The sequence below is a fragment of the Manis javanica genome, chromosome 15, assembly GCF_040802235.1.
Source record: "Manis javanica isolate MJ-LG chromosome 15, MJ_LKY, whole genome shotgun sequence".
Lineage (NCBI taxonomy): Eukaryota > Metazoa > Chordata > Mammalia > Pholidota > Manidae > Manis > Manis javanica.
This window is the reverse complement of record NC_133170.1, coordinates 74,145,887-74,173,521: the sequence shown is the minus strand read 5'-3', so window position 1 is coordinate 74,173,521 and position 27,635 is coordinate 74,145,887. Positions and strand designations below refer to the sequence as shown.

Below are 27,635 nucleotides of genomic sequence, written 5' to 3'. Positions count from 1 at the left end.
CGGATGTACCTAATTACAACCCATTTATTGTGGTTTCTTAATCCTGTTAGATTGTTTATGTCATTATAATCAGGCTTAGATTATAAGGATCCAGAGGGTGGGGAGTAGGTTTTCATACTGTGCCTGGTATAAAGACATTGGCATTCTGGTTGAAGTTGAGAAATACCTGGAAGTCTCATGTCGGGGTGGAGCAGCTCTTCCTGTGGAAAAGCATTGCCATTTTTAGATATCAGACTATACTGTAGGGCAAATGTAATGTTATCATTCCTCACGGGTCTGCTCTGATCTGGCCTTTCACTCCCCTCCTTTATATTCGGGTTGTCAGTATGATGATTTACATCAGTAATCACTGGAGTCGTTCTGGTGTATGTCCTCAACATTTGGAATATCTGTTGGGAGATACTGGGCCTCCTTCCGGAGAATATTGACTTTTGTTTGTTTTGTTTTGTTTTTCTTAAGTCATCAATCTGGCTGGGTCCAGGCTGTACGTTCTGTCTTGCCTTCTGTGGGTGGTGGTCCAATGCCAGATCATTTCTCATAGTTTTTGCTGTGCGTCTCTGGGTTTGTTCTGAGCACAGCATTGCACACACAGAGTTAGGAAGGCTCTTCTCCAGCTCTCTCCTTTCGGGGATATCTTCCACGTTCTCTGGCGCCCTGGGGCTTCTTTCCCAGTTCTTCTGGCCAAAAAGTGGGGTTTTTTCAGAGGGTTAGCCTCCTGCCTGCCCTGTTGCACGGTTCTGAATGACCGCTGCTGTCCGTGGGGATGAGGTAGCGAGAAAAGAGAAAAACGCAGATTTTCCCCCTCATTGTGCACCTCCCACCGGCCCCTATTCCTGGTCCCTCTGTACAGAGATGCGGTTTCTCCTGGCGGCGCAGGTGCTGTTTCTGTGTCATATGGGTGCAGTGCTGTGCTGGGGGCAGGTCTGGGAGAGGACAGAGAGAGAAAAAGTGAGGATTCTCTCCACATTCTTCTGCTCCCAGGCCCTGGCTGTCTGGGCGGAAAGCTGGGTCTCTCTGGGAGGTTGACTCCCACACCCCACGCATGGATGCGAGATTCTGCCTGCCTTCAAGGCCAATCTGGGAGATAAAGGAGCCTCACCAGGGCCACGCTGGTCATTCTTCACCTTTTTACTTCCCTCCTCTATTCATCGGCTGTTTTTATTTGTTTGAATCCTCAGGTAGTTGCCTTTGCATTTTTCCCAGAGTTTTTGGCTGTAATCAGTGGGAAAGATAGGCCTCTAAGCTGGGCTTACACCCTGAAGGCCAGAACCAGACCAGGATGGGTATTCAAAAATGTTGACCCACTAGACCCTCAAACAATTCTGTAAGAGTGGTGATACTGTCCCCACTTTGCAGATAAGGAAACAGAGGCTCAGAGAGGAGAAGTCAGGGTCGAAACTCTCACCGGACCATAATCGTCACCTGCCTGGTGTCTTGCCCAATGCGTCTACATGTTGTTGAAGCTGCTTGCCTGGACACCGTACATCCCCCGCTCCACGAGGGGACCCTTGGGGCCAGGGGCCACATCCTACTTGTCCTTCATCTATAAAATGGGGAAGCATTAGTATCTATTTGAAACACCATTGGAAGGACTGGCTCAGCTAATAGAAGTATTTAGAGTAGTGCCTGGCACACAGGAAACTCAGCCAAGGGTGGCTCCGTCATTGTCACTGTTAGTTTTTCTCCGTACATTGAACGCTGAGCAATACGGGCATACGGTAGGGCTCAGAAAATATTTATTGAATTCAGTCATTTCCAGTTTATTTTACCTTGTCGTTTCTCTTCCAGAAATGTGTTAGCATCTTTTGCCATTATTCCTTTCACGCCGACTGCTGATCCTACCCACAGGGTGCCCATGGGACTGGGAATTCTGTTCCCATGCCCACCCTTTCCTTCTTTTTCTTGCTCAGTTTTCCCACTTCTTTCTCATCACCCTTCACTGTAAGAGGAATAAGGAAGAGCTCTGGGTTCAGATCTTGACATTTTCACTTAGGAGCTGTGAAGCTTCGACCTCTTCCCCATCAAATCCTGTCTGAACCTTGCAAATAATATAGTTCCTACTCACACCATGGCTGTGAGAATCAAAATGAGATAGGCAAAATGCTAATGCCGCTTCTGGGGGTAGCAGGTCCTCAAAGAACGGGAATTTCTGTAATGACCTGTGATAATACAATATCCAGAAGTGTGGAGGTGATTGTTCCAGAGACATGATAGAAGTCACAGTTCAGATGCAGCTGGCATGAAGCTCACTAAGGCTCCCAGCACCTCACCAGTACTCGTGCCATAGTAAGTGCTCATTAAATATTTGTGGGATGAATAAGGAAACGGACAACTCAAGCTTGGTTCCTTATCTGTCAGCATCAGACTGCCCTATGGGTTCAGTGACTAGGGATGGAATGCTGTAACCATGAGCATTTGCACTGCTAATATCTACACTTGCTTAGTTCTGTCTCGGTCTATGATTTTTATCAGATTAAAAGGTTTAATTATTGTTTAGACCTAGGGGGATTTTTTTTTTTTTTGCATTTGCATTTGTTCTTTATCTCTGGGCTTGGCAGCATCTCCTTCCAGAAATATCCTTTGGAAGTTTTGTCCACATGATGTTCGGGCTCCAGTGGCAGGCTGGGTGCCAGGCAAGGTTAGCTGCTAGGGGCACAGACCCACTTGGGTTGGCCTCCTTCAGATCAAACCAGCAGATATTTGCTGGCTCTAGTGTTGTGCTGGGATGGTCTAGGGAGATTTAAAGTGCCGGGACATGGTGCCTATTCACAGAGTTCATGGTCCAGCTGCAGACATGGGCAGACCCACAGCTCCAGTGCAGTGGGCTCCAGCCCCGTGGGGGTGTCATCAGTGCCCTGGATAAATTCTCAACTCCCCTCCCTGCCCATTGGCCTACAGGTCCCTGCCCACCTGCCCTGCCTCAGTCCTCACCCACGCTGGCCCCTCACGTTTCCTCCAATGGGTCCCATCCTTGGACATGCTAGTGCTGGTTGGGACACGTGCCCTCCTTCTTTGCCTAATTAACCTCTATTCATCCTCGGACCCCAACTCAAAGGTTACTCCTTAAAGAACCTCTCCCCAGCCCCAGCCTCCTCTGTTCTGTTGCAACTAAGTAAAGTGTGACTCTGTGCTTAAGCGCCTGCCTCCTCTCCTAGATCTGTGCTGGATATTATATGAGGGACAGATAATGCAAGCCATGTATGTAATTTAACATTTTCTAGTTACCACATTAAAAATATACAAGTAAACAGTTAAGAGTTTTTTTTTTGTAGTAAAATTATAGCCAACATAAAATTTACTACTTAAATTATTCAAATGTACAGTTGAGTTGTATTAAGTACATTCATGATGTTGTGTAATCATCACCACTGACCTCCCCCCAGCTCCCCCAATTTTTTCATTATCCCCAACTGAAACTCTGTAACCATTAAGCAGCCCCAGGCTCTAGTATCCTCTATTCTGCTTTCCATCTCTGTGAAGCTGACCACCCTGGGTCCCTCACATAAGTGGAGACACAATTATCTGTCCTTTTGTTTCTGGCTTATTTTACTTCCCATAATGTTCAGTGTTCATGAATGTCAAGGTTATCAATGTTGGAGCATGTATCAGAATTTCCTTTTGTGGCTGAGTAATATCCCACGAAATGGAATTTTTTGTTCATCCATTCATCTAATGATGGACACTGGGTTGGTGACATCCTTTGGCTGTTGTGAATAATGCTGCTATAACTCAGGTGTACAAGTATGTGTTTTGAGTCCCTGTTTTCAGTCCTTTTGGGTGTATACTAGGAGTGGAATTGCTGGATCAGGTGGAAATTCTGTGTTTAACCTTTGGAAGAACATGAAATTTGTGATGTATTTTATTTAACTCAGTATTTCCCAGAAGGTACCATTTCAACATGTAGTCAATATAAAAATTATGCATGAGCTATTTTACTCTATTTTCATGCTAAGTCTTCATAATCTGGAATGTAGTGGGTAAGTTTTATGTGCCTGGAAGCTGTCCATCTTCTGGATCCAAGTGCCTTGTAAATAGTGGGTATCTAATCAAAAGATGTATATACATAGGGGTCTGCTGAAGGGAACAGAATTACTACTAACAGCAGCAGTAGTAAGGCTGACTCTTTGCAAGGCACTTTATTCTCATAAATTCTCAAGGCAACCGTATTAAATGGGTACTTTTAGCATTCAGAATTGTAGATGCACAAACTGCAGTTCAGAGAAGTTAAGCAATTTACCTCAGATCACACAGCTAGTAAGGGGGAATCTGGGATTCAGATCCAGCTGGATTCTGCTGTTCTGTGGCAAGGAGTTCTCTTGGGAAGTGCTCTAGATATCTTGGAAAAGCCCCCTGGTGCACATGGAGGTGTCTGCCTTGGTTAAGAGGGGTGAAGAAGGACAGTAAGACTTTACCTAACACCTTTTTCCTGGAAGTATCCATGTTTTTCTCTGCCTCTAGGTCAGCCTGCCACACTAGGTTCCAAAGCCTTCACAAACTCTATCCTTGTAGGGGAAACTGGAGAGATATCAGGGCAGATGCCAGTCCACTGAATCCCCACAGGAACCCAAGGGAAAAGACAGAAGGATTGGGAAAACCTGCTCCCCAAGTCAGTTGTCTGGAGATAAAAATAAAGTGCTTTGCAGCACCTAAGATCATAATGCTACGTTCAGCTTTCTTGAATTTGCCAACGCAATAGGTTCTAAAACTAATATAATATTTGTCACTCAAAGGGAGGCACAGTGATGGAACAACAGAGAGTTCTGGAATTAGAAGTCTCGAAGTCATCCTTCTGTATTATGGCTTCTGGTGTGGATGCTCTCCCGCTGCATCCCTGGGAACTGATCTGGGCTGGATGGGTCTCTCCAGCTGCTCACCTCCTCCTCCTCCCTCAGAGGCCCACAGGGCAGGCCATCCTTCTGCAGGGAGCTGGAGGGGACAGCTATTTTTCAGAGGAAGTTAGCCCAGGCCTCTGCCTTCTTAGAGCCTGTATTCCAGTGGGGAAGACAGATGATAAGCAAACAATAAATACAGTCAGTCCTCATCATTCTTGGAGTCCACGTTTGCAAATTTGCCTACTTGCTAAAATTTATTTGTAACCCCCAAATCAATGCTTGCATGTGCACAGCGGTGCAAAATTTGAGTTGCCTGGTGTCCATGTGCCCAGCCGAGGATGCAGAAGGCCATGTTCTGCCTTCCTGTTTGTGGCCTTTTTCTGGTCTTAAATTTAGTGGCATGCTCCTCACAGTTTTTGTGCTTTATGGGCAAAACTGTGATTTCACTGTTTAAAGGACCCCTAAGCATGGTGCTGAAGTGCTGTCTTGTGCTTCTGATCACAAGAAGGCTGCCATGTGCCTTATGGAGAAAACACACATGCCAGGTAAGCTTTGTCCAGGCACAAGTTATGGTGCTATTGGCCGTGAGTTCACTGTTAATGAATTGACTGTTTATATTAAATCAGATGTCTTAAAACAGAAACACATAAAACAAGATTATGTATGGGTCAGTTGGTGAAAATGTGGCCAGAGGCCGGTAAGAACCTAACCCTATATTATCAGCAGCAACAATGGTTCAGAATAAATTCCCAAGTGACTTTATAGAACACAATGACCAGGAATAATGAGAACTGACTGTTACCCAAACAGTTCCACTGAGCGGACAGGGCTGTGAGAAAATGAATCAAGAAGAGGAGGAGAGCTCGGAGGGCGACGGTGAAGAGCAGAGAATGGTGAGCACCCTGCCCACCATCCCCATTGGGTTCGGAGCTGCTGACAATCATAGGTTCAGAGCCACGGGTCCCAGGAGACCGTAGTACCCAGTGTGAGGCCCAGTTGGCACCAGCCATGGAGATATGCTTGGGCTCACGGTCGAAGATGGTATCCCAAGTATTGCTTCTGTCCTTGATCCCCCAGATCTGGACTTCTGTTAATTTGGGCTTCAGTCGACAGTCCCAGGGCTTGCTGCCCACTGCTCTATCCAGCACCCAGGCCCCACGATTCTCGGGGAAATGTCTTATTGTAATATTCCAAATGTAGATTCCTACCGAGGTATTACGGAGGAAGTGCTTTTTTTCAGTATAACATGTCCAACAGGTGGTGGCAATTGCTCTCTTCATTCCCGAGACTGGAAGTGGCCCAGTCACAATTTTAGTTGTACTTGACAACTTAAACATTGAATATTGTAAAATAATAGTTATGCAGTAGAGGGGAGAGACACCAGGGGTTAGAGTTGGATGAACCTGGAACTTTCTAGATGGGCAGACTCAGGGAAAGTCCCTACTCCTCTCTAAGGTTCAGTTTCTCCCTCTGAAAATTTTCCTCACCAACTTCACAGGGTTTTTCATGAGAATTTAATGAAATGAAGCATGAGGATGAGAAGGGGTGGTGCAGAAGTGTGGCCACAGAAAGCACTCCATTAACGTTAGCCATGATCAAAAGTGCTTTGTTAAATGCTCATCAGGATGGCAGTAGTGATAATAAGAAGAAAGAAAGAAAAATAACAAGAGTTGGCTAGGTTGTGTAGAAATCAGAAACTTGTGCATTGCTGGTAGGAATGTAAAATGGTGCGGCTGCTGTGGAAAACAGTTCGGTGGTTTCTCAGAAAGTTAAGCAGAAATATGACCAAGAATTCTGTTCCTAGGTATACACCCCAAATCATTGAAAACAGTTGTTCAAGCAAATATTGCTATGCAAATATTCATAATAGCACTGTTTTCATAGTAGGCAAAAGGTGGGCACAACATAAATGAACATCAGCTGATGAACGGATTAACAAAATGTGGCATGTAATGAATGAAAATCTAATGGGATGTTTGGCCATAAAAAGGGATGAGATTCTGACGCAGCCTACAATATGGACGAACCTTGAAAACGTGCAGCGTGAAAGAAGCCAGACACAAAAGGCCATGTATTGTATGAGTCCACTTCCATGAACTATCCGCAACAGGCAAATCTATAGGGATAGAAAACAAATTAGTGGTCGCCAGGGGTTGGAAGAAAAAGGTAATGGAAAGTGACTGCATTTTCTTTTGGGGTGATGAAAATCTTTGGAATTGTTAGAACAAACCTTGTGAATATACTAAATGCCACCAGTGTCTACACTTTAAAATGATTCATGTGAACTTCACTTTGGTAAAAAAAAATTGGGAGAAGAGAGCTTTGTTAGAACAGAAGAGCTACCCTAAAGTTATGAGTGAAGGTTAATCTCGCCAGATCTCCAGGGGGATTATAAAACTGCAAATGCTGTATAGACCAGGACCTAGGAAGCACTATCAGCTCGGAGTCCAAACCCTCTGCCCTGTCACGTCTCCCTGATGACCTGCACAGACAAGGGTCAGTGCGTTTGTTTGGTTCTACTTGGGGATGTCCTGGCGTGGGGACAGTTCCCAGCAGGCCCCATGGTTTGGCTGCATGCCAAGATCAATAACGGGGTCTTAGGTTAAGACTCTTGCCAACGTTGAATTGCTTTGGCAACTGTGTGTTTTTCATTTGTCCTTATTTGTTTCTTTTTACAAGTACTACACACTGGAAACAAAAGTCCTTCCTGGATTTCAGATTTTACCCCTTCAGGGGTTGTGGCTAAAATAAGGGTCATATTTGGCTTTTGGAGTGTCAGAAAGCATTGTGCCAGGGGCTGATCCAACCGGTTTGTGCAAAACAGTTCAACCTCCAAGGGCTTTGTGGGTGGGTCCTTCGTTTCCTGAGGGAGCTGGAGGCTGTGGGGAAAGCCACAGCCGTGAGGGGTATATGGGTGGGTGGGTGGGAAGCCCCCTGTGCCACTCACTAGCTGTGTGACCTTGGACAGCCCAGTCTCTCAGCTTATCCTCTGTGTCCGAGTAGCAGAATTCTCTTTATAGGTTCTTATGAGGATAACAGGAAGTGATGTATATAAAATACTTCAAATACTATCAGACACATAGTAAGTAGTAACTGTTATTAGTGTTAATAATAATTATTATTGTTACTGTTTTTTGCTTTACCAATGACTCCAGTCATATACTTTCAACCAGCATCTAAGGTTCTGTTTCTTGCTGCAAAGTTTCTAGGATTAAAGTGAAAACTACTTTTTTGTTCCATCCATGACTTGAGGCTAATACATTCAACCAGCATCTGAAAGTTCGGTTTCCTACTGAAAAGTCATGAGGACTAAACTAACAAGTGCTTTGAAATATTCATGAAAGTTACAAGCAGTGGTGACTTTAGAATAGGAGACTCTTTGCCATTTCTGCCTCTGATCAGCTAAAGCACGTATCGCTCTGAATGCTGGCTCTGAAATTCACGCAAATTCTAAGCCACCCATTTGCCCATCTATGAAATTTTAATGGGAAGGGACAAAGAAGTTAGACACTTGCCTAGACTTTCTGAAATCATTTTTTCCCTTGAGAAAGGCTTTTATTTCTTAGTCCCTTATCAGAGAATGTCAAAAGAAAAACCCCTACACCTTGAAATGTCTTTAATCAATCCCTAGACCTTTCACGTCTTAAAAACCTATTCCCTTCTCCCTGCCCATTTCAAGACTTAAATAAAATGGTTTTCTAGAAACAGATGACAACCTAGCAAGGACTACGATTAATAACCCCCAGAGCAGCTTGGTGCCACACCTTCCCTATTTAAAATGAAAAATCACCTTTCTCCCTCAGACTTTATTAAAAAAGAGGATCAAAAGAGAGGGGGGAAGAGGTACTTTAACACAGCCCATCAGGGCAACACCTCTGAAGCTTCCGCAGAAAGGAGCCGAATCTCTGTTAGCTGAGCAGCTGGCAATTTGGATAATGAAACGAGGCTGTCGCATCTTCCTCCCCGAACCTCTGGTTTTGAAAAGCAGGGGTGGTGAAGGAGAGCACTTGACGGAGGAGGGAGTGTGCCAGGGAGCCAGGCTTTTCCTCCTCTTTTCATCTCTCAGACTTGGAAACAACTTCAGGAAAGGAATTGTTGGGAGCAACTCGGCGCTTCCTTGGAGCCCAGGGCGGGACGTGTGCGTGCTTGGAGGGACTGTGGGCTTAGGGAGGGGGTCCCAGCTCCGCTGCAGCATGCTGTCTCATAGAGGGGAAGAGGGAGGGCGTCGGTTACTCCCAGCAAGTCCCATCACTCACCCAGAACTCTCTTATAAAATGGACCAGTAACACTGACCTTCCAGGGCAGGCGAGACAAACCAGTCCCCCTAGCTGGGTCCGGGAGGTGCCTTCCAATGCCCACTTCTGTATTATCAGGCTCCCAGACGGATGCAATAAATGCCACGGACTCCCCGTGACGGCTGCGTTAGTGCCCTAGGGCTGCTGTGACCACAAACTGGATAGCTGCCAGCAGCAGAAAGGTACTCCCTCACCATCCTGGGGGCCTGAAGCTGACAATCAGGTGGCAGCAGGGCTGAGGCTCCCTCAGAAAGCTCTGCGGGAGAATCTGCCCATGCATACCTCCCGGCTTCTGGTGGCTGCGGGCAGCCCTGGGTGTCCCTTGGCTTGTGGCTGCCTCCCTCCAGTATGTGCCCCTGTCTTCACGCAGCCTTCTCCTCTGTGTGTCCCTCTCCTTCCGTTATACGGACACAGCCATTGGATTGAGGGTGCTCCCCAGTCCAGGATGACCTTGTCTTAAGTGGATCCCATCAGAGGGAGAGGGGTGGGGGGTGATGTGCACATTACCTCCCCTCCCTCACCTGCAGTCCAGAGCCGTGGCATGTCTGCTCTGGAGGCTGAGGGCTCAGATGGGAGTGGGGACGGAAGGTGAATGTGATCAAATCATGTCATGTCTTCATAAAAAAAAAACCAAACCTAAGTGAGCTTGACTCTTGGAAAGACGCAGGAGGTCTTAGAATCTCATGATCAATTCTGTCAGTCTAGAAACATAACTTCTTCCTGAGGGGTGACCCCAGGATTCCCAGAGAGAAGGAGGAACGGGCGGAAGTCCCGCTGAGTCCGAGGCCTCTGCTCCTGGTGTCCTGTGGCAGCTGCACACTCGGCCTGTGTGGCCCTTTGCCGCCGCCTCTGTGTGGTAGGGGACCCAGGCTGGAAACCAGGACGTCAGCCTTGGCTTAGTGTCATGCTGAAGGGTGCGAACTCAAAACCCAGCCATCCTTCTTCACAGCTCTGTGGCCTTGAGCAAGTCATTTAACCTCTCCGTGCAGTTTTCTTCATCTATAAAATAGAGTAATTGTGCCTGCCACATAGGATTGTTACAGGCTACAGAGGTTATATAATTTATTACATGTAAACTACTTGGAACAAGAGCGTTAGGAACATAGTAAGTTCTCAATAAATGTTAGCTGTTTTCTTCTCCTCCCTTTATGCCTAGTCGGCTCACTTCTCCCCATCTCTTCTACCACAGGCGACCCCAGGTCCTTGTCGCCTCCCATCCAGATGCCTTCAGCAGCCTCAGGCTGGGCTCCTGCTTTAGCCTTGACCTGTGCCAACCTTTCTCCACACTATGGCCAGATGCATCTTTCCACAATGCTCTTCTGACCATATTCCTCCTCTACACACAGTGGGTCCTGTTGAGCAACAAGAACAGATGCCCACACAGCCTTGTGCATGAGAGTCTCTGGGGCAGCTTTAATCACGAAGCTGGGGCAGGGGTGTAGCAGGTGAATCTTGCACTCTGGGCCACACTCTGGGCTCAGCAGGACTCCGGGCAAACAGCCCCCCTCCACTGGGCTTTTGAGCCACACGATCAGGGAGGCACCTGTGCTTCTGTCCTGCTGTGGTCAGGGGCTGGGTTGTAACAGCGACATCATGGGCAGAACCCTGGGCTCCAGCCCAAACCACTTGGGAGAGTGGTTTGCCCACCGGGAGAGCCAGCCCTTGCCTTGGCATCAGCAGGGTTCAGGACCCCAGCCTTGTGGCCAGGTGGCGGCTTGGCCTCCATCTCATCATCACTTATGGATGGGGAAGTGCCAGCCCCTCCCTTGGCCTGTCCGCAGGTGACGTGGCTGAGCAGAGCTTCCGTTGATCCTGCCACCAGGCTGACGGCTGCAAGCCGGCTGCCCCACCTGCCAGCACCTGTGCAGGCAGCCACCTCCTATGGGCAGCCAGGAGCAGGGGTCAGCCGTGTTGACCCTTACCTGTCAGCGTGCCTGTCCACTTAGGGGAGCACATCCCCGGATGGTGCCCCTTGGCCCTTCTTTCCAGCCTCGGCTGGAATTTCTTCCTTCTTCCAAGTAGCTCCAGCCACACTGACCACTTTACATCCTCAGGACTCGCTGTGCTCTGTCATCTCTTGGCCCTTGGCCCTCCTCCTCCCTCCGTGCTGCCTCATTCCTAGGAAGCTCTTTATCCTCAACTCCCGGCGTAGGCGCCACCTCCTCCAGGCAGCCTTTCCCTGCCCATCCGTGGAAAACTGGGTCCTCTCCTCTGTCTCCCATACCTGCACTTCCTGTGACACTGGATTCCCTGTCCCGTTTTGTGAGTACTTATTTATTTATTTAATTGAGACAAAACTTAGAGAACAATTAATCCTTTTAAAGTGAACAATTCAAGGGGTATTTTGTGCATTCCCTTGTGGTACCACCACCACTCCACTTCCAAAATACTTTTATCACCCCAAGAAGAAACCCCATACCCTTTTAAGTAGGTGCTCCCCATTCCCTCCTTCCCTGCAGCCCTTGGCAGCCACTAATTTGCTTTCTGTTTCTGTGGACTTATCTTTTCTGGACATTTCATAAGATGGAATCATATACTAGGTGACCTTTTGTGTCTGGCATCTTTCACTCACCATCATGTGTTTGAGATGCATCCACATTATCGTGTGGAGCTGTGCCCCATTCCTCTTTATGGCTGAATAATATTCCACTATATGGACATACCACATGTTGTTTATCCATTTGTCGATCTGCAAATGTTTGGGTTGTTTCCACCTTTTGGCTATTGTGAATAGTGCTTCTGGGAACATTCCTGTGCAAACATTGGAGTACCCACTTTCAATTCCTTTGGGTCCCTACCAGGGAGTGGAATCCCAGTGAGTACTTATCTCATTGTCGATCTTTCCACCAGACTGTGAGCATATTGAGGGCAGGGGAAAGACAGACCCCTCAGAGCTAGCACAGTGAATGCCTGGGGAGCAAATTGGATACAACCCAGGCATCCAGAATCGATGTCTTAGTCGTCCTCAGCCGTCTGCCCATTTGTCTGCATCATCATGGTGGTCCAGGCTCTGTGCTGATGGCTTGATGCATTTTATCTCACTGACTCCCTCTAGCTTCACTCTGATATTTGCTCAATTGTCCACTGTCACCTCCTTCTCCTTCTCTGACTGGAGTGGCTGCTGCCCAGCACTGTTTTTGTACCTGTGCCCTGCTTTACTTTCCTCCACAGCTTCTCTTATCACTGACATATTAGAGGCAATATATTATACGTGGCATATTACAGAGAACAGAGAACATAATATATATCACTTATTTGTTCATCCCCTTTTCTTCTCTTGTTTCTCTGCTAAGAGCGTGAGCTCCTTGAGGACAGGGACTTGGGTTTCTAGTCACTGCTTTAGCACAGCACCCAGGACAGCACCTGGTACATGAGAGGCTTTCTGCTCTTTGTGAAATACTTAGATGAATGTACAAGTGCATTTAACCCTTACTGCACACTCCAAAGGAGCCAGGATGATTCTCATTTTATAAACCATAAAACTGAAGCTCAGAGAGGCCAAGTAACTTGCCAAAGGCCTCAGAACTGCTCAGTGGTGGAAGCAGAGTTCTAAACCAGATCTCTCTGTGTCACTATCTGTTCTTTCCAGTTCATTCGGGCGGGGCAAGAGCTGTGGTAATAATGCCCAGAGTACTTCTCTGTGGCCTTGAAGTGCAGTGCAGGGTGCGATGACGATAACTTAACAAGTAGGGTTACTTTCTTAAACACGTACTTAGGCTAATTTGACAATGAGTTTTTATTCCCTGTGCAAATACATCGATCCAGAGCATGTTGGGTGTTGGAGAAGCTGATCTGGGCTGGCTGCCCTGTCTGCCTCTAGCCTCCGAGCTCTTCAGCCTCTGTGAACAGGAGGCACAACTCTAGAGGTACACAGGGTGCTGATCGCATCTGCTGCATGGGCGGCTCTCACCCCAAGTGCACGGCATGGGAGGTAGCGGCATAGCACCGTGGTGTTGAGAATTACAGTAAGATTAGCTAGCGTTTATGGGGCACCTACTGTGTGCCAGGTGCTCAGATAAGCACCTCGCTTGTGTTATTGTGTTCGGTCCTCCTCCTGTTCCCCTGAGGTGGGCCCTATTACGTCCCATTTCTCAGGTGCTAAAGCTGACCCTGAGAGATCAGGCAAGGGCCCAAGGTCACACAGTGGGGATGTGGGGGAGCCAGAAATAGGGCCCAAGTCATCTGCCTCCAGACCTGGCTCTCTAGTCACGGAGCTCCTGGGTAACTATCTGAGGCTTCCACACCACCATAGTGATGGTGGCTTTGGGAGAATCTTCTGGCAAAGTCTGGGAGGAGGTAGAAGGGAGACTTGTCAGAAACGAACCCTGTCTCCAGCTTCTGTTCCTAGGTGGCTCATCCATGGTGGCCCTGGTCTTCAATAAATGCAGGTCCCAGGTCCTGGGTTTGAATCCTGGCTGCCAGTTCCCTGTCTCTGTTGTAACAATGGGCATGTCTTAATCTCTGCACATCTATTTCCTCACCTGCAAAGTGGAGGTCAAAAGGGCCCTTTGCACACAGGGTTACAACAATTAAGTAAGATGTAAAACAGTTCCATATATAACAAGTGAAGAAAGCAGATGACAAGCCATTAAATAAGATCTTATGGCATTTCTTAAAAAAAAATGCGCTCAGAAACCATCTGGCAGGCTCCACAAACATTAATAGGGATGATGGCTGGGCTATGGAAAAACATTGCCTTTCTCCTTATCTGAATTTTCTTATTTCTCTATAATGAATATATAATAACAAAATGAGTTGTTTTAATTAGAAGCGGGGCAGTGAGTCAGTGTTCATCAAAGTGCTTTGCAAACTGTCAGATGCTCTATAAATTAGCTCTTGTTACGGTCCTTATAGTAATTATATTTGCTAGTGTTGGTCAGCTACGATTTGGGATTTATTTCTGCTCCGAATCTCCTTCCTTGGCCCAGAGTGGGAGGGCTCACTCGATCACCTTCTGCCCGGTCCTGCTTTTCCATCCACTGACCCCCTCTGACTCCTCTCCGTCTTTGCGGCCATCACCCAGGTGGGAGCACCATCGTCTCTGTGTGGAGCCCTGCAGCACCCATCCGCCAGGCTCTCCTTGTCCAGGCATCACCCCAAGGGATCTCTGGGAAGTGATCCCCTCTATGGCTTCCCACTGAACTTGGTGTAAAGTCTGTACTGCACCTTGGCCCTCGGGCCTGATGGCCTGTCCCTTGCCTGTCCCCTCCTCTTTTCCTTGAACCACACCTTGGGTACACTGCCTTCGACAAGGCACCCAGAAAGGGGCCTCATAGAGTGCCTGTCCTAAGCGGATGGTTCTGGAGCCTGTAGGCTTCGTGTTGTTGGTCCTGGCTGGGAGGATGAGAAACGCTGCGCGCTGTAGCTGGGGAGTCTGTGCAATTAGACCCAACTTGTATTTTACTCTCAATACAGCACATAAGTAGAAAAATGTTAATGTACAATTGGATTTTTTATTTTTATTTTTTGTTGTAGCTTATACCAGGGCTGAAAAACCTCAAGTTGCATTCAGACAGTGGGATTTTTTTTTTAACGTCTCCATTGTTTTCGAATTAACTGTTTTAAAACTTAAGCAGGAAAGCCCCTGCGCCCCTCGGTGTGTTTGCCCTCGGCACTGCCTCCCCTCTCCCCTCACCTGCCATGCCCTTCCCCCAGCTGCTGGCATGGAGAGCTCCTTGTCCTCCGATGCCAGCTTAAATGTCACTTCCTCAGGAGGCCGATCATTCTACCTAAAGTAAGCCTTCCCCCACAACTCTTAGTTTTAATTTTTTCAGTTGAAGTTTTATTGGTTGTAGATTGTAGATGCATGTGTTATTGTGAGAAATAATACAGAGAGATCGTGTCATAGTTCAGGGTGTAACACATGCCCAAATGTGGTGGCTTAAATAATAGACATTTATTTCTCGTAGTTCTGGAGGCTGAAAGTCCAAGATCAATGTGCTGGCCGATTCGGTTTTTGTTGAGGGCTTTCTTCCTGGCTTGTAGACAGTCACCTACTTGACCTCCTGGCCTTTCCTTGGACCTCTTGTCTCTTCATCTCCTTATAAGGCCATCAACCCCATCATGACGGCTCTGTTCTCCCTTGTCTTAACCTAACTGCCTCTGAATACCAACCACCCCCTTGGGGGTTAGGATTTCAACATACGCACTTGGAGTGACATAACCATGCAGCCCATAACAGATCCCTTGGACTGTTTGCCCAGTTTCTCCCAGTGGTAACTGTTTGCAAAACTATCGTAGAATATTACAGTCAGAATACCGACACTGACACAACCCACTGATCAGATTTCTCCAGTTTTGCATGTTCTTATGTGTGTGTATTTAGTCTTGGGCAGTTTTTCAAATGGCTGGGTCCACATATTCACCCCCACAGTGAAGATACAGGACAGTTCCAACTCCACAAGTGTCCTGTCCTTTTATAGCCCCACCCACTTCCCTCCTGCCTGTGTCCTCCGTCCCTAACCCCTGGCAGCATCCAGTCTACCCTCCATTTCAAAAATGTCATTTCAAATACAGTATAAAAAAGAAGTCATCCGATATGTCACCTTTGGGATTGGCTTTTTTTGCTCAGCACAGTTCCCTGGAGAATCATCCAGGTTGTTGCGAGAATCAGCGGTTCAGTCCTTCTTGTGGCTGAGTGGTGTTCCGTGCACGTATTGTGTGTTTGACCATTTACCATTGCTAGTCTGCTTTTCACGCCATTTGGTTTGTTTCCCTCCTGGCACTAATACCATCCGAAATCCTTTCACAAGTCTGTGTTCTCATCTGTCATGTCTCTCCTTAAGGCAGAACAGAAGTCCAAGGGACCTGTGCGTGGTCTATTGTGCCTTTTCCAAGCATACATAGTACCTGACATACTCAGAAAGTGTTTACTGAATGAGTGCGTGATCCTGGCACACAGATCTGGGAGAAATGTGTAGTGGCTAAATATACACGGGGGGACTTGACTTTTATAGAATTCACATATCTTATATGGGGGTTGGCTATGTAAATTGCTATGAAAGGGAAGGGTTATCCTTGAAGATCCTTTAAATCACCTTGAAACTTCTGGAACTGAGATGCTTGGAAGCTCAAAAGGAGACAACGAACTTTTTTGGACATTTGAGTTGTGAGCTCCCTGACCATGGGGCAGCAGAGGGCAAGGCTGTACAGGGGTGTCATGGTGAGGCATCAACAAAGGGATTTCATTCTCTTTTTTGGTGGCTGAATTTTTGTAAATGGGCATATGGTGCCGTGTGTATCTGCTCTAACCAGCATAGGAAATGGTGTGTTTAGGGTACAATGTACATATGCCAGGACATCTTCTAGTGTAACCTGCTGGCTTTCTCATGGCTTATGCATTGCCTCTCTGCTTCTTTGTTCCAACTCAGGAGGCAACCTTTCCAAACAAGACTGGACCATCCAGTGGCCCACCACGGAGACGGGCAAGGAGAACAATCCTGTGTGCCCCCCGGAGCCGACTCTGTGGATCCGCACCCACCTCTCCCAGAGCCCTAGGGTCCAGTCCAAGTGTGCCCAGCACTACTGTCACACCAGCCCCACCCCCGGGGCCCCCGTGTATACCCATGTGGACAGGCTCACCGTGGACTCCTACCCAGGCCTGTGCCCACCACTGCCACTGGAGTCAGGCCACCGTTCCCTGCCCCCGTCGCCCCGGCAGCGGCATGCAGTCCGCACCCCGCCACGTACTCCCAATATCGTCACCACCGTGACCCCGCCTGGCACACCACCCATCAGGAGGAAGAACAAGCTGAAGCCCCCTGGGACCCCACCACCCTCCTCCCGAAAGCTGATCCACTTGATTCCGGGTTTCACAGCCCTGCATCGGAGCAAGTCCCATGAATTCCAGCTGGGTCACCGTATAGAAGAGGCCCACACGCCCAAGTAAGTACTTTTGGGGGGCACCCAGGGGTGCTCAAGGGGCCCTCCTAGGCCAGGGAAGCCTCCAGTTGACTGTGTTTCTGTCCTCTGGTTGAATGAAAGGTGGCTTTCCACTGAGGGCCTGTGAAAAAATTAATGGAATGTAACTTCTAAGAAATGATGCTTTTTTATACTATTAATACCCTAAAGTAGGGGGTGGTGAGCTATAGACTAGGGGCCAAATATGAATTGACTGCAGCGCAGCCAGAGCATGCCTGTATGTATTATCTGTGGCTGCTTTCCTGCTGTGGTGGCCACGTTACGGTCTATGGCCAACAAAGCCAAAAATACTATCGGGCACTTAACCTGGGAAATTCACCAGCGCCTGCAGAGTCTACCCTAGTGCCACCCCTAAAATAGGATATGAGGTGCCTGTGCAACCTTAAATTTTCTAGTAGCCGTATCAGAAAGAGTAAAAAGAAATAAGTGATTCTAATTTTCATCAGCGTCATTTAACCCAATATGTAAAACTATTATCATTTCAACATAGACTCAAGTAAGACATTATTGCATTTTTACTGAATTGCATGTCATACTGAACTATTTTACATTCTTTTTTCCACACTGTTTGGTATCCAGTGTGTATTTTACACCTGCAACTCAGCTTAGCTCAGACTCGCTGCCTTCCAAGTGTGGAATGGCTGATGGGACAAGGGGTTACCATACTGGATGACACACGTGTCCATGTATGTGGGACATGCTCAACACTTATAATTAAGGGCATGTCCAGGTCTGCTTGGGTGGGGAGTGGACTAGGGGAGTGGAGAAATGGACTATCAGAGCAAGCTTAGGGGGCATTGTAGGCACCCAAGGGAGAAAATCATGGAAGTGGGTGCAGGGTGTGCCTGCCTCTGGTCTGGGTGGTCTTGCTGCCAACAGAGGGTGACACAGTATCTGGGACTGTGTGTGGCTAGTGAGAGACATGGACAGCCCTCTGCAGGGCCCCTCTGAGGCTGACTGCGGCCTAGGTCCCTTGCATTCTTTGGAGGTTTGCAGTGTATTAAAAACAGGAAATTCTAAACAGGGTTATGAAAGTAGGTAGCATGTTTTAAATATTTATATTTAACAAAACAGTGGGTAAGCATAGAGGATAAAATGATTATGTATAATCTTAGTAGGAGATTCTATAACAAGTCTAGATTTGGGGCCCGGAGTGTGAAAGGCCAGGCGCCCATGCCAGGAGCCCTGCAGCTATGATGTGGGGGAAGTTTAATTTCATTTCCTGTGTGTGAAGACCCACAGTTAAGGAGCTTTTTTCCTCTGTTTTCGTCTAGGAGTTTTACAGTTTCAGGTCTTACATTTAAGTCTTTAATCTACTTTGATTAACTTCCGTGAGTGGTGTGAGACAGGGATCCAGTTTCATTCCTTTGTGTGTGAACATCTGGTTTTCCCATCACTTAGGGAAGAGACCCCGGGGAAGAGACCGTCCTTTGCTCACTGAGTATCCTTGGCTCCCTTGTCAGATATTCGTTGACCACATGTGCGTGGTTTGGTTCCGGGCTTTCAATTCTGTTCCATTGGTCTGCGTGTCTTGTTTTTATGCCAGGACCATACTTTAAATTTAGTGGGCCTTTCCTCAGATCCCTGAGGGATTTATTTTTTGTCCTCATAGGGTTGAATTGCCCACTTTCTCAAGGTCTTCCAAATCCACTTGGCCTTCTATTCAAATTGACAATCTTCTGTTGTTTTGGATATTCTCTGTTAGGATTCAGGCCAGTTCAGTCTGCCCATCAGGGTTCTTCTGTTTGGTTTTGCAAGCTCAGCACTTCCTCCAGGAAGGTACTTCCCCTGGCTCACCTCAGGGGATGCTGAGGTTCACGGCATGGAGGCGGCAGAGTGGAGAGTTTGGTGATGTGGGTCAAGCAGTGTGACCACTTCACCTGGGAACTTGCCGCCAGATTCATGGGGACATTATGGCAGCTGGCCTTTGGGAGTTAAAAAAAAAATTCAAGGCAGAGATAGCGGGACCTTGAACTGTGTGGGCAGGGGGAGCAGGGACAGAGATTAACTCTCACCAGAGAGAGAGGAAGGAAGGGTTTTTAGACATTCATTCAGTTGAGTTTCAATAAATTGACCAATAACAATAACCAACATTTTCCTTGATCTGAGCTAGTCCTTGTTCTGCCTGGAAGTAGCCCTGTGACCTCAGATTTAACCTCTCTGAGTCTCAACTTTCTCACCTGTGAACCAAGGCATCAGAATACATTGGGTTTTTCAATCTGTGGCTATGGCCCACTAGTGGATGGCAGCGTCATTCTAGCGGGCTGTGACCAGCATTTAAGAAATGAAATAGAATAGACTAGATTATATTGGGATGTATCACGTGTGGTGAGGCTATTTGTATTATTTTGTGAGACTTGTTTCAGATATCTTTTCATTCATTGATTCATTCCTTAATCTAAGGGCTCTTCCCCCTCTGGACAGCTTTGATTCTAGAATAAAGCCCATCCGGGAGCAGGTGGGAGGGTTGGAGAAGCTAGCCTTTTACCCTGTGGAATATAGCCAAGGGCACTTGGCGAGCTACTCGGCTCATTCTGGTTCTGGTTGTTAGATTCACATCTGGTTACTTCTCTTCTTCAGCCCTGCTACCGCTGCCTGGCGGCCCTTTGTTGCCAACTTGGCAGTACTCAGTGTGCCCTTATTTCCCCTTAACGGGATGAAGCAGGGTTTCAGAAGTCACAGGTCTTTCTGAACAGATATGAATCTTTCAAAACCATTGATTCTTGTGAGTTTTCAAGCACCAACAGCCAGTAAATCTTGGGTTGGAGGATGGCTGTGTTTTAGACCCTTTATCCTTGGCACTCTCAGGCACACATGCAGTGGTGTTTCTCAGCTGGTCTGAGTATCTCATGGACATTTTTAGAAAAAAGCATGGCAGGGAAACAAGGAACTATTAGCTACAGCATGTCTCTCATCTCCTTCGGGAGCCTTGCAGTCTACGTATGTGGAATATGTCAGAGCTGCTGTGATCGGGCTCAGTCAAAACCATTTCTCTTGCTTTGTATTTATTCTCAAGACCTTTTTAACTTTCTTCTTTTCATTTCCTTTTTTTTTGCATTTGATTTAAGTATTTTTACTCAAATGGTATTACTAAAACATACACACATACACATATACACATACACATATGCACAAGGGGGAAGGAGACTATTCTTTTTTCTCTGATAAAAGGAATAGTTGATTATTGTGGAAATTGAGACAATACAGAAATATATCGAAGAGGGTGGCAAGTATATGCTGGTCCTTTGTTTTCTATGTATAAACACACACACACACACACACACACACACACACACAGAGGGAGAGAGAGAGAAACAAGGAGAGGGGCAGAGGGAGGGAGAGTATACTTTCTCAAAAGGGCTGAAATCTCCCTCAAAGGAGCAAGAATTGGTTCTTGAGGGAGGGAGGCAAGAAAGCCCTCTTGTTATTATAATAGTTTGTGGCTCTCCAAAGAGCTACATGCATAAAAAGATACGCAGTGTATGTCTGTGGAATTAAAACTTCACTGGGGGCTTATGGGTGACGACTAGAAAAAAAACATTAGGAAGAAGGTTCCTTAAAGGGTCCTAATGAAAAAAAAGATTGAGAAACCCTGACATAGATCTCTGGGTCTAATCCTATAGATATAGTTAGACATAGACACTGGGGGTTTTCTAGAGTCTCACCAAAGTTCTTATTGAGCGTTCTTCTCCTTCTGACTTCGTGACCACACTTCCATGGATAAATTGGCACTGATTCCTTTTAGCCAGCCATTCAGAAAATCAATAGGGTGCAATCTCAGGGATTCTGGTCATCTTGACCTTCAGTCCAGGGCTCCCACAGCCACAGTTTTGGGAAAAGGAAAAACCTAACAATTCTTACATGTGCAATAAGTTGTCTGTCTTTAGATTTCCACATTTGTCTGCTTATAATACAAATGATTTGCTCTCTCTTATCAGAGCATCTGAAAGGGTAAACTGGGTTTCTGAACCAATCGCATTTTAAATGCATAGGAGAAGCTCAGTATTAAAAAGGAATTCTGTTGTTAACTGTCTCCTTTTTTGAAAATCCTTTTTGAAGGTAATTTTCAATTACAGTTTTGTTTTTTAATTATAGAAGTAATTCCTTCCCAGACACATCTTACTTTGAAAATACAAGCAGTATAAAATATCAGTCATACAAGGTCAGTCCCCTTTCCCCTTGCCCTGGAGAATGGTTGTAACTGCCCTTAATACTTGGATGGGAATCCTTGCATGCATATATTATGTTTGTATGTGAATATATGATATATCTAAGTCCCTTTTTTATAAATGGAATCACACTTTATGCCTTTAAAGGCATAGTCTTTTGTATATAAATATGAATATTCCATTCTGTGACCTTCTCACACTTTATCCCTTGAAGAAATTCTTCTGTTTTCCCTCCAGCACTTCCGTATTGTTTGTGTATGAACACATTCCCCTCTGCCTTCCGGTGGAGGGTGAGAGAGCTCTCAGCTGGACTTTGAGCAAAGTGAACCAGGCCAGATGAGACCCACACTCAGTCGTCATCCTCTTAGTTCCAGTGAATTTTGTGCATAGCCTGGGCAGTATCATTTGTAGCTTATCAGAGAACAGGCTTTGCTCAACAGATTCAATATGTAAATAAGATTTCAGGAGGATCTTTTTGTTTATTTGTGCAAATCATCTCATGAGGTCAAATGTATTAATAAGGTCAGGAGTGGAATGGTTAGTTTATATATAACAGTATGTTCATTAAAATAGGAAGGCTTCTGCTACGCCCATGCTGGGGGGTCCTGGGTCTAAACATTTATTCACACAAGATTAACAAAGGCCCCACTTGGCATCAGACTGACCTACGAGGATGTAGGGGCAGCATCGGGCGTCTCTCTGTGGGTCCTTCCTTGCTCTCGCCTCCAGGTGGCAGTTCAGGTGCAAGGTGATGGGCTCCGTGCTAAGCAGGTTTGGGGACCACCTGGCCTAGTGGGCAGCAGCTCCTGTAACAACTCCATCAGTGTGGCTCAGGGTCCCTGCAGGGGACGTGCCTGGTTATGACAGTCCTAGTGCTCAAGAATCCTCAACCCATATTTCAAGGTCCTACCAAGAACTCCCAGTCTGTATGCAACTTCCCAGCCAGAGACAGTTTTACCATGAGCAGCGTGGTCTACTAACACAGTCGGCATTTCCCCCGTCAGGGGTGATCAGAGCTAGAAAGTCAGCCCCTGGCCAGATTTCCATTGGCAGAAGGTGAAGAGAATGTGTTCACCCTTTCCCACAGCTTGTGTTTAGAAACTTGTAAGGTGGACTTGACTCCAACTCACACTGAATTTCTTCTTTTGAATTAGTGATGTCTTTAACAAGGTCTTTCATAGTTTATACATTAATATAATGTATATTACATAAAATTTGTAATTGTTTCTAGTAAAATATGTGCTAATTTTTTTGAGTATTGTCATTACTTTGCATAAGAAGGTTCTGTCCGCAGCAATATCTTCCCATTCGGCCTTGACCTAGTGCCCAGTCCTAGATTCCAGGCCCTCCTTCCCGGGTCGGGAGCAAGAATAGGTTCACACCCCCATCGAGACCTCAGCCTTTCTCTGAAGCTGCTGAGCCTTTCAGTCCTGTGATGAGCAGCGAGACTCATTTAAATAAGTTTGGTTTCCTAAATATCAAAGGGACCATCTCTTTGTAGTTGCCCCAGAGGCTTATGAAACCACCACCGAGGAATCATCCATTGCCACATTCCTACAACATAGTAACTCTGAGTTTTGACCATGAAAAATTAGCTTGACCACATGCTTATTGTGTCATGAATTACTGGAGGGAGGTGTGCTGCGAACTGGCACCAAGGCATTTCGTTTGCTGTACCTTGTTATTTACAAGGTATCATGGACGATACTGTTCTGGTGAGCTTTGTTCCGATTAGACGTACAGTCGTTTCCCTTACCCAGCACCTGCCTTTGTCCCTTGTTAACTCTTTGTAAGAACTTGGGAGTTTCCTGCGAGGCCTTTTGGAAGGGGCCAAGGTGAGTCCCATCTTTGCCATCAGTTAGACCTGGAAACAAGTCACAGAGGAATTGTTGCTTCCCTGGGGACTGTGTCTGCAGGGCTGGGGGGTCCTGCCCACACCCATGAGCCCCCCTGGGTGCCGCCAGCGGCTTTGGTGGCCGGTCCTGTGCACACCAAGGTCCTGCCGCAGCCCCTGGGTCTCTGCCCAGGGTGTTTTTGGTCAGCAGAGCATGTCGGCCTGCGAACAGGGTGGGCCGGAGATGCCAGGGAGTGCGTGCCCATGGGAAGGAGCTTCGGCCAGTGAGGGATGAGAGCTGGGGTATGACTGTGTCCTCAGGGGCTGTTCTGAGGGGCGCTCCACATACTCCCTTGGCATGTCCTCAGAGGACCTGAGCCCCAGTTGCCTGCAGGGTGACAGACCCCCTCCCTCGCCCCCACTGTCACACATCCCTGATGGGCTTTCCTTCTTGCCCTGCCTCACCTCTCCACCCCGTCATGCTTCTTGGGATCGCCTCCCAAATATACTACTTGCACCCCAAGACTTCCCTGAGAGTCTGGTTTTAGGGGAACCCAAAGTAAGACAGATAAATGTAATCAGTAATAGTAAGCTTGTTACACAGCTGTGTGGGCACATTTTCACTAAATTAAAATGTTTTTTCATCAGTTATGCTATTAGAATATAGAGACGTCAAAGTTCAGTAGTGTTCATCAATGACAATTCAAGTCAAGTAGGTAACTTGTTCACATGAAATTCATTTTTAAATTTGACACAGGGAACAATGTTGCAAACCTGTTCTCAGATACAGGAGGATGCAACAGAAACAACAGGCACAAGTTGCTAGGCCAAAAAATAGGACTATATTTTAGGATAAAAATATAGTTCTTTCTATCATGTAATGTATTTGGAAAAGTTACAAGGCATCCTTTTCCTTATTACGATTTTATTAGAGAAAAATGCATATCATTGAAAAGCCTTAAGCTGATACACCAAAACAAAAAAATATAGAATTAATAGGGTAGAAATAACTAATCCAGATATTTTAGGGCATATCTTTCCCAACTTTACCTTCTGTGATTGTGCCTAGAAATATTACATACTAATAGGATTAGTAAATGTATGCCATATAATTGAATACATCATTGTCACATATCTTACTATTCTTAAAACATACTATGCACCTATTTACAGCTCAATAATTAAAGATATGCATCTATTTAAAAAATGTTTGTTGATTGAACGGTGATTATAATAATATGCATGGCAGCTGTCACTTAGTGAACATTTATTTTATGCTGACACTTTACATGGCTTATTTTATGTAATGCTCAAACATCCCATTTTATAGGTGAGGAAATAGGCTTTAAGAGAGAACAGGCCTCTTCTAAACTCATTCAGATTAGTTAAGTACCAAACTTGGGGTTCCTTCTCACCCAGAGCCCATGGGGATGTGGTGGGGAAGGACATCAGCCCTGGGTTGGCATCCTCACTTCACTGCTTCCTGGCTGTGTGACCCCAGGCAAATCAGTTACCCTCTCTGAGCCTTGGTTTTCTCATCTGTCTACTGGGGCTCATAATGACACCTAGTTCATAGTATTGTTGGGAGAGTTTATATGTGTTGAGTGCTTAGAACAGTGCCTGACTCATAGTAGAGGCTAAATCAGCACTACTAATTGGCACGACTTAAAAAGTATCCTCTCTCATGGTTATTCAGAATCCATTATAATACCTTGGTTGTGAATAGGTTTCCTGCAGGGGAATAATCAGTTAGCACTTTGGAGGCTGGAAGAAGGAATCTGATAGAACCCCCATCCCTTTTAAGGAGTTCCAGTTCTAGTGGAGAGCACAAGGCATCTCGGCGAGGCATGATGTTGATGAGGTGAGGTGGATCACACAGGAAGAGACTGTCAAGCAGAGAAGAAGCTTACCAGCTTGTTGTCCCGACCCCAGGCTTTGTCAGTGCTCCCCGACAGGATGGCTGAGGGGCACAGAGCCACGGATTGCTTTTCCCTGTTCGTCCCCTTCCTGCAAGCTGAGTGGAAAACCTCTCTGCTGTATCTCAGACCCTTTATAAGCAAAGTTATGGGCTGGAGCCAGCGAGAAGCTCCTGTCAATCTCTCACCAGGCATTGCTCTCTTTTTCCTTCCACGGGGTGGGATATATTCTGTGGTTGATAAAGTCTTTTAAATCTGCCAGGCCACAGTGTATAATCCACTTGCAGTTGCAATGGATCCCAGTACCCAGAACGCATGAGACCTGGGAAGACAATCACTGTAAGTTCAAGGAGGTAGGGAACTAATGGTTATCCGATACATAGAGTGGGCCTGGCGCTCCACAGATGTTAGGGTAACTGAGTCTCACAGTAAACAGGGAAAGTAATTATTATTCCCATTTTACAGGTGAGAACACTGAGGTAGACTGGTGTCCTGCAAATTTGTAAGCAGCAGGGGCAGGGTGGGAACCCAGCCTGACGTGAGGGCTCTTTCCACTCTGCCATTCTGGATGTGGCAGACACTACACACCATAGGAATCAGATGCAAGAGGGGGCGCACAGGGCTTGTTTGCTAGTCTGAGGTAGTCAGCACCCCATGGGTGGGCCTAGTGAGAGTAAAGTGAGTGGAGCAGAGAATTCAAGTGGTGCTCTTGGTGCTTCCCAGTCATCATCCTGGTTTGCAATCTAGGGGCCAGGTTGAAAGCAGCCAGGCAGCTGAGAATCTTCTGCTCATGTCTTTCTCTCTCCTTGAGAATCAAAAAGACTCCACCGTGCATCTTAGATCCTTGCTGCTTTAGAACCTTGTGTCCATCAGTGATAGAAAAACAGTGTAGCCTAAAGGTTAAAGTTCAAATCCCACTGACTAAGTTTCTGTAGAAAAATGTTTGAACATGTCTGAACAGTAGTTTCTTCCTCTGCAAAATGGTGACAGTCATAGTAGTTACAGGATAGTATAGAGTTGGTGAAAGTTTAATGCAATGAGTGTACACTATCATGTGTGTATGCATGGAATATTCAGTGCAATGAGTGTGTACTGTTGTGTGTGTGTGTGTGTGTGTGTGTGTGGAGCATATGCACACACGTGACTGCATAGTTCATGGAGCATACAGGCTTCAGGAGAGGAGTTCTTTGCTGCTCTCTCCATCTGTCTGGTTGTTCTTATCTCTGTTCTTCTCTTTCTCCCTCTGGGAGCACTTCAAGGTGGCAGTGGAATGGGAATCCTAAGGCAGATCCTGCCCTGCCATTTACAGAGATGGAAGGTGATCAGAATCCTGGGTAACGAAGATGAAGTGTGCTTGCTTCCTCACGAGAGTCAGCAATAATGGAGAGATCTGCCTGAGCAGTGTATAAAGGACTTCATTGTTAGGCTTTTGCATGTTTAATCTTTTGGATGTGTGATGACCCTTCACCTTGATCTGGCAAAGCTGGAGGTTCAGATTCTTCTGGTTGGATGTGGTCTAGCTTGGTGATCAGTACCTTTCAATAGCTCACATAGGCATGTTATGATCCCAGAAACGCACTAGCTGTATAATATTCCATTGTATGAATATACCATAGTTTACTGATTCCCCTCTTGCTGGACATCTAGGTTGCCTCCAAATCTTAACTATTGCCACCAGCTTTCCAAATCTGGTACTTGTTTCCTTATGCATAGGTGCAAGAGTTTCTCTAAGATGTGTCCTCTGAAATGAAATTGCTGGGCCAGTATATTTAACTTAAGGTATTAAATTTGTATCTTGATGGGGGAAGGGGGCTCACTTTGAGTCTGCAGTGCTTTCAAGGCTCACAAAAGTTTCAGGCACGGAGACTTGTGATAGGTGAGACACTGATCCCAGAGGGTCCTTGTGGAGTCCATCCAATCAAGTTTCTTGTAAGGCTGGTGCTGTCACCTGTTTGCCTTTTGCCCTCCAACATCTGTTGAGTTGTCAGAGCCCCGGGGGAAAGTGGTAAGGCGGTGCTGTCCTTCTCATTACTTCCTTCATCCGAGAGGAGTGACAAGATTGGGGTTTCTCCTAGAGCTGCCTAAGAGGGCCCCCAGACACGGTGGCTGAAGTCAAGCTTACTGGGAGACTCTACGTTGAGCTGGTATTATTGCCTTTCTTATCCTTCTTTATCATTTTCATTATTATCTTCTGGCTGGAACGTGCCAGGTTCTATGAAAAATAGATCCAAAATATGTCAGTCTAACCATGCACCTCAGCTTCCACCAGGGACTTGCCTGTTCCTGTGCCCTGGACAGTGTTGGGGGGCTTATTTTGGCAACCAGAACCCCATGGAGGATCCCCGTAGCTTACCTCACCTGCTCTCCAACTGCCTGCAGCAGTGTTTCCCAGCTGTCTGGCTTCCCTGGACTGTCTTTGCTCCCAACCTTAGCCCCATGAGGACCCTGACGATCTTTCTCAGCACTGAGCTGCATCAGGCACTTTGATGCATTTGTTGAATGAATGGATGTAGAATAATAACATCATTCCTGATTGATTGATGTCCCAAGCATTTCTTACTTAATTTCTACAGCCCCTCCTATGAAGTGGGTAGTGTCCCCATAATACAGATGGTGAAACTGAGGTTCAGAGAGGGTAAAGAAGTTGCTTAGGATCCCAGCTAGTAGGT

The 27,635-nt window shown here is 46.5% G+C and overlaps 1 protein-coding gene across 3 annotated transcripts in view; it reads left to right on the top strand.

The window, feature by feature from the left end:
- The window catches only part of KSR2 (kinase suppressor of ras 2), a 371,798-nt gene that overhangs the window by 127,413 nt on the left and 216,750 nt on the right, over positions 1 to 27,635 (top strand). For all 3 annotated transcript variants that reach the window (XM_073222345.1, XM_073222344.1, XM_073222346.1), the window contains one exon: positions 16,498 to 17,011. In XM_073222345.1, coding sequence (XP_073078446.1) covers positions 16,498 to 17,011 — 514 coding nt within the window. The remainder of the gene's footprint in view (positions 1 to 16,497; positions 17,012 to 27,635) is intronic.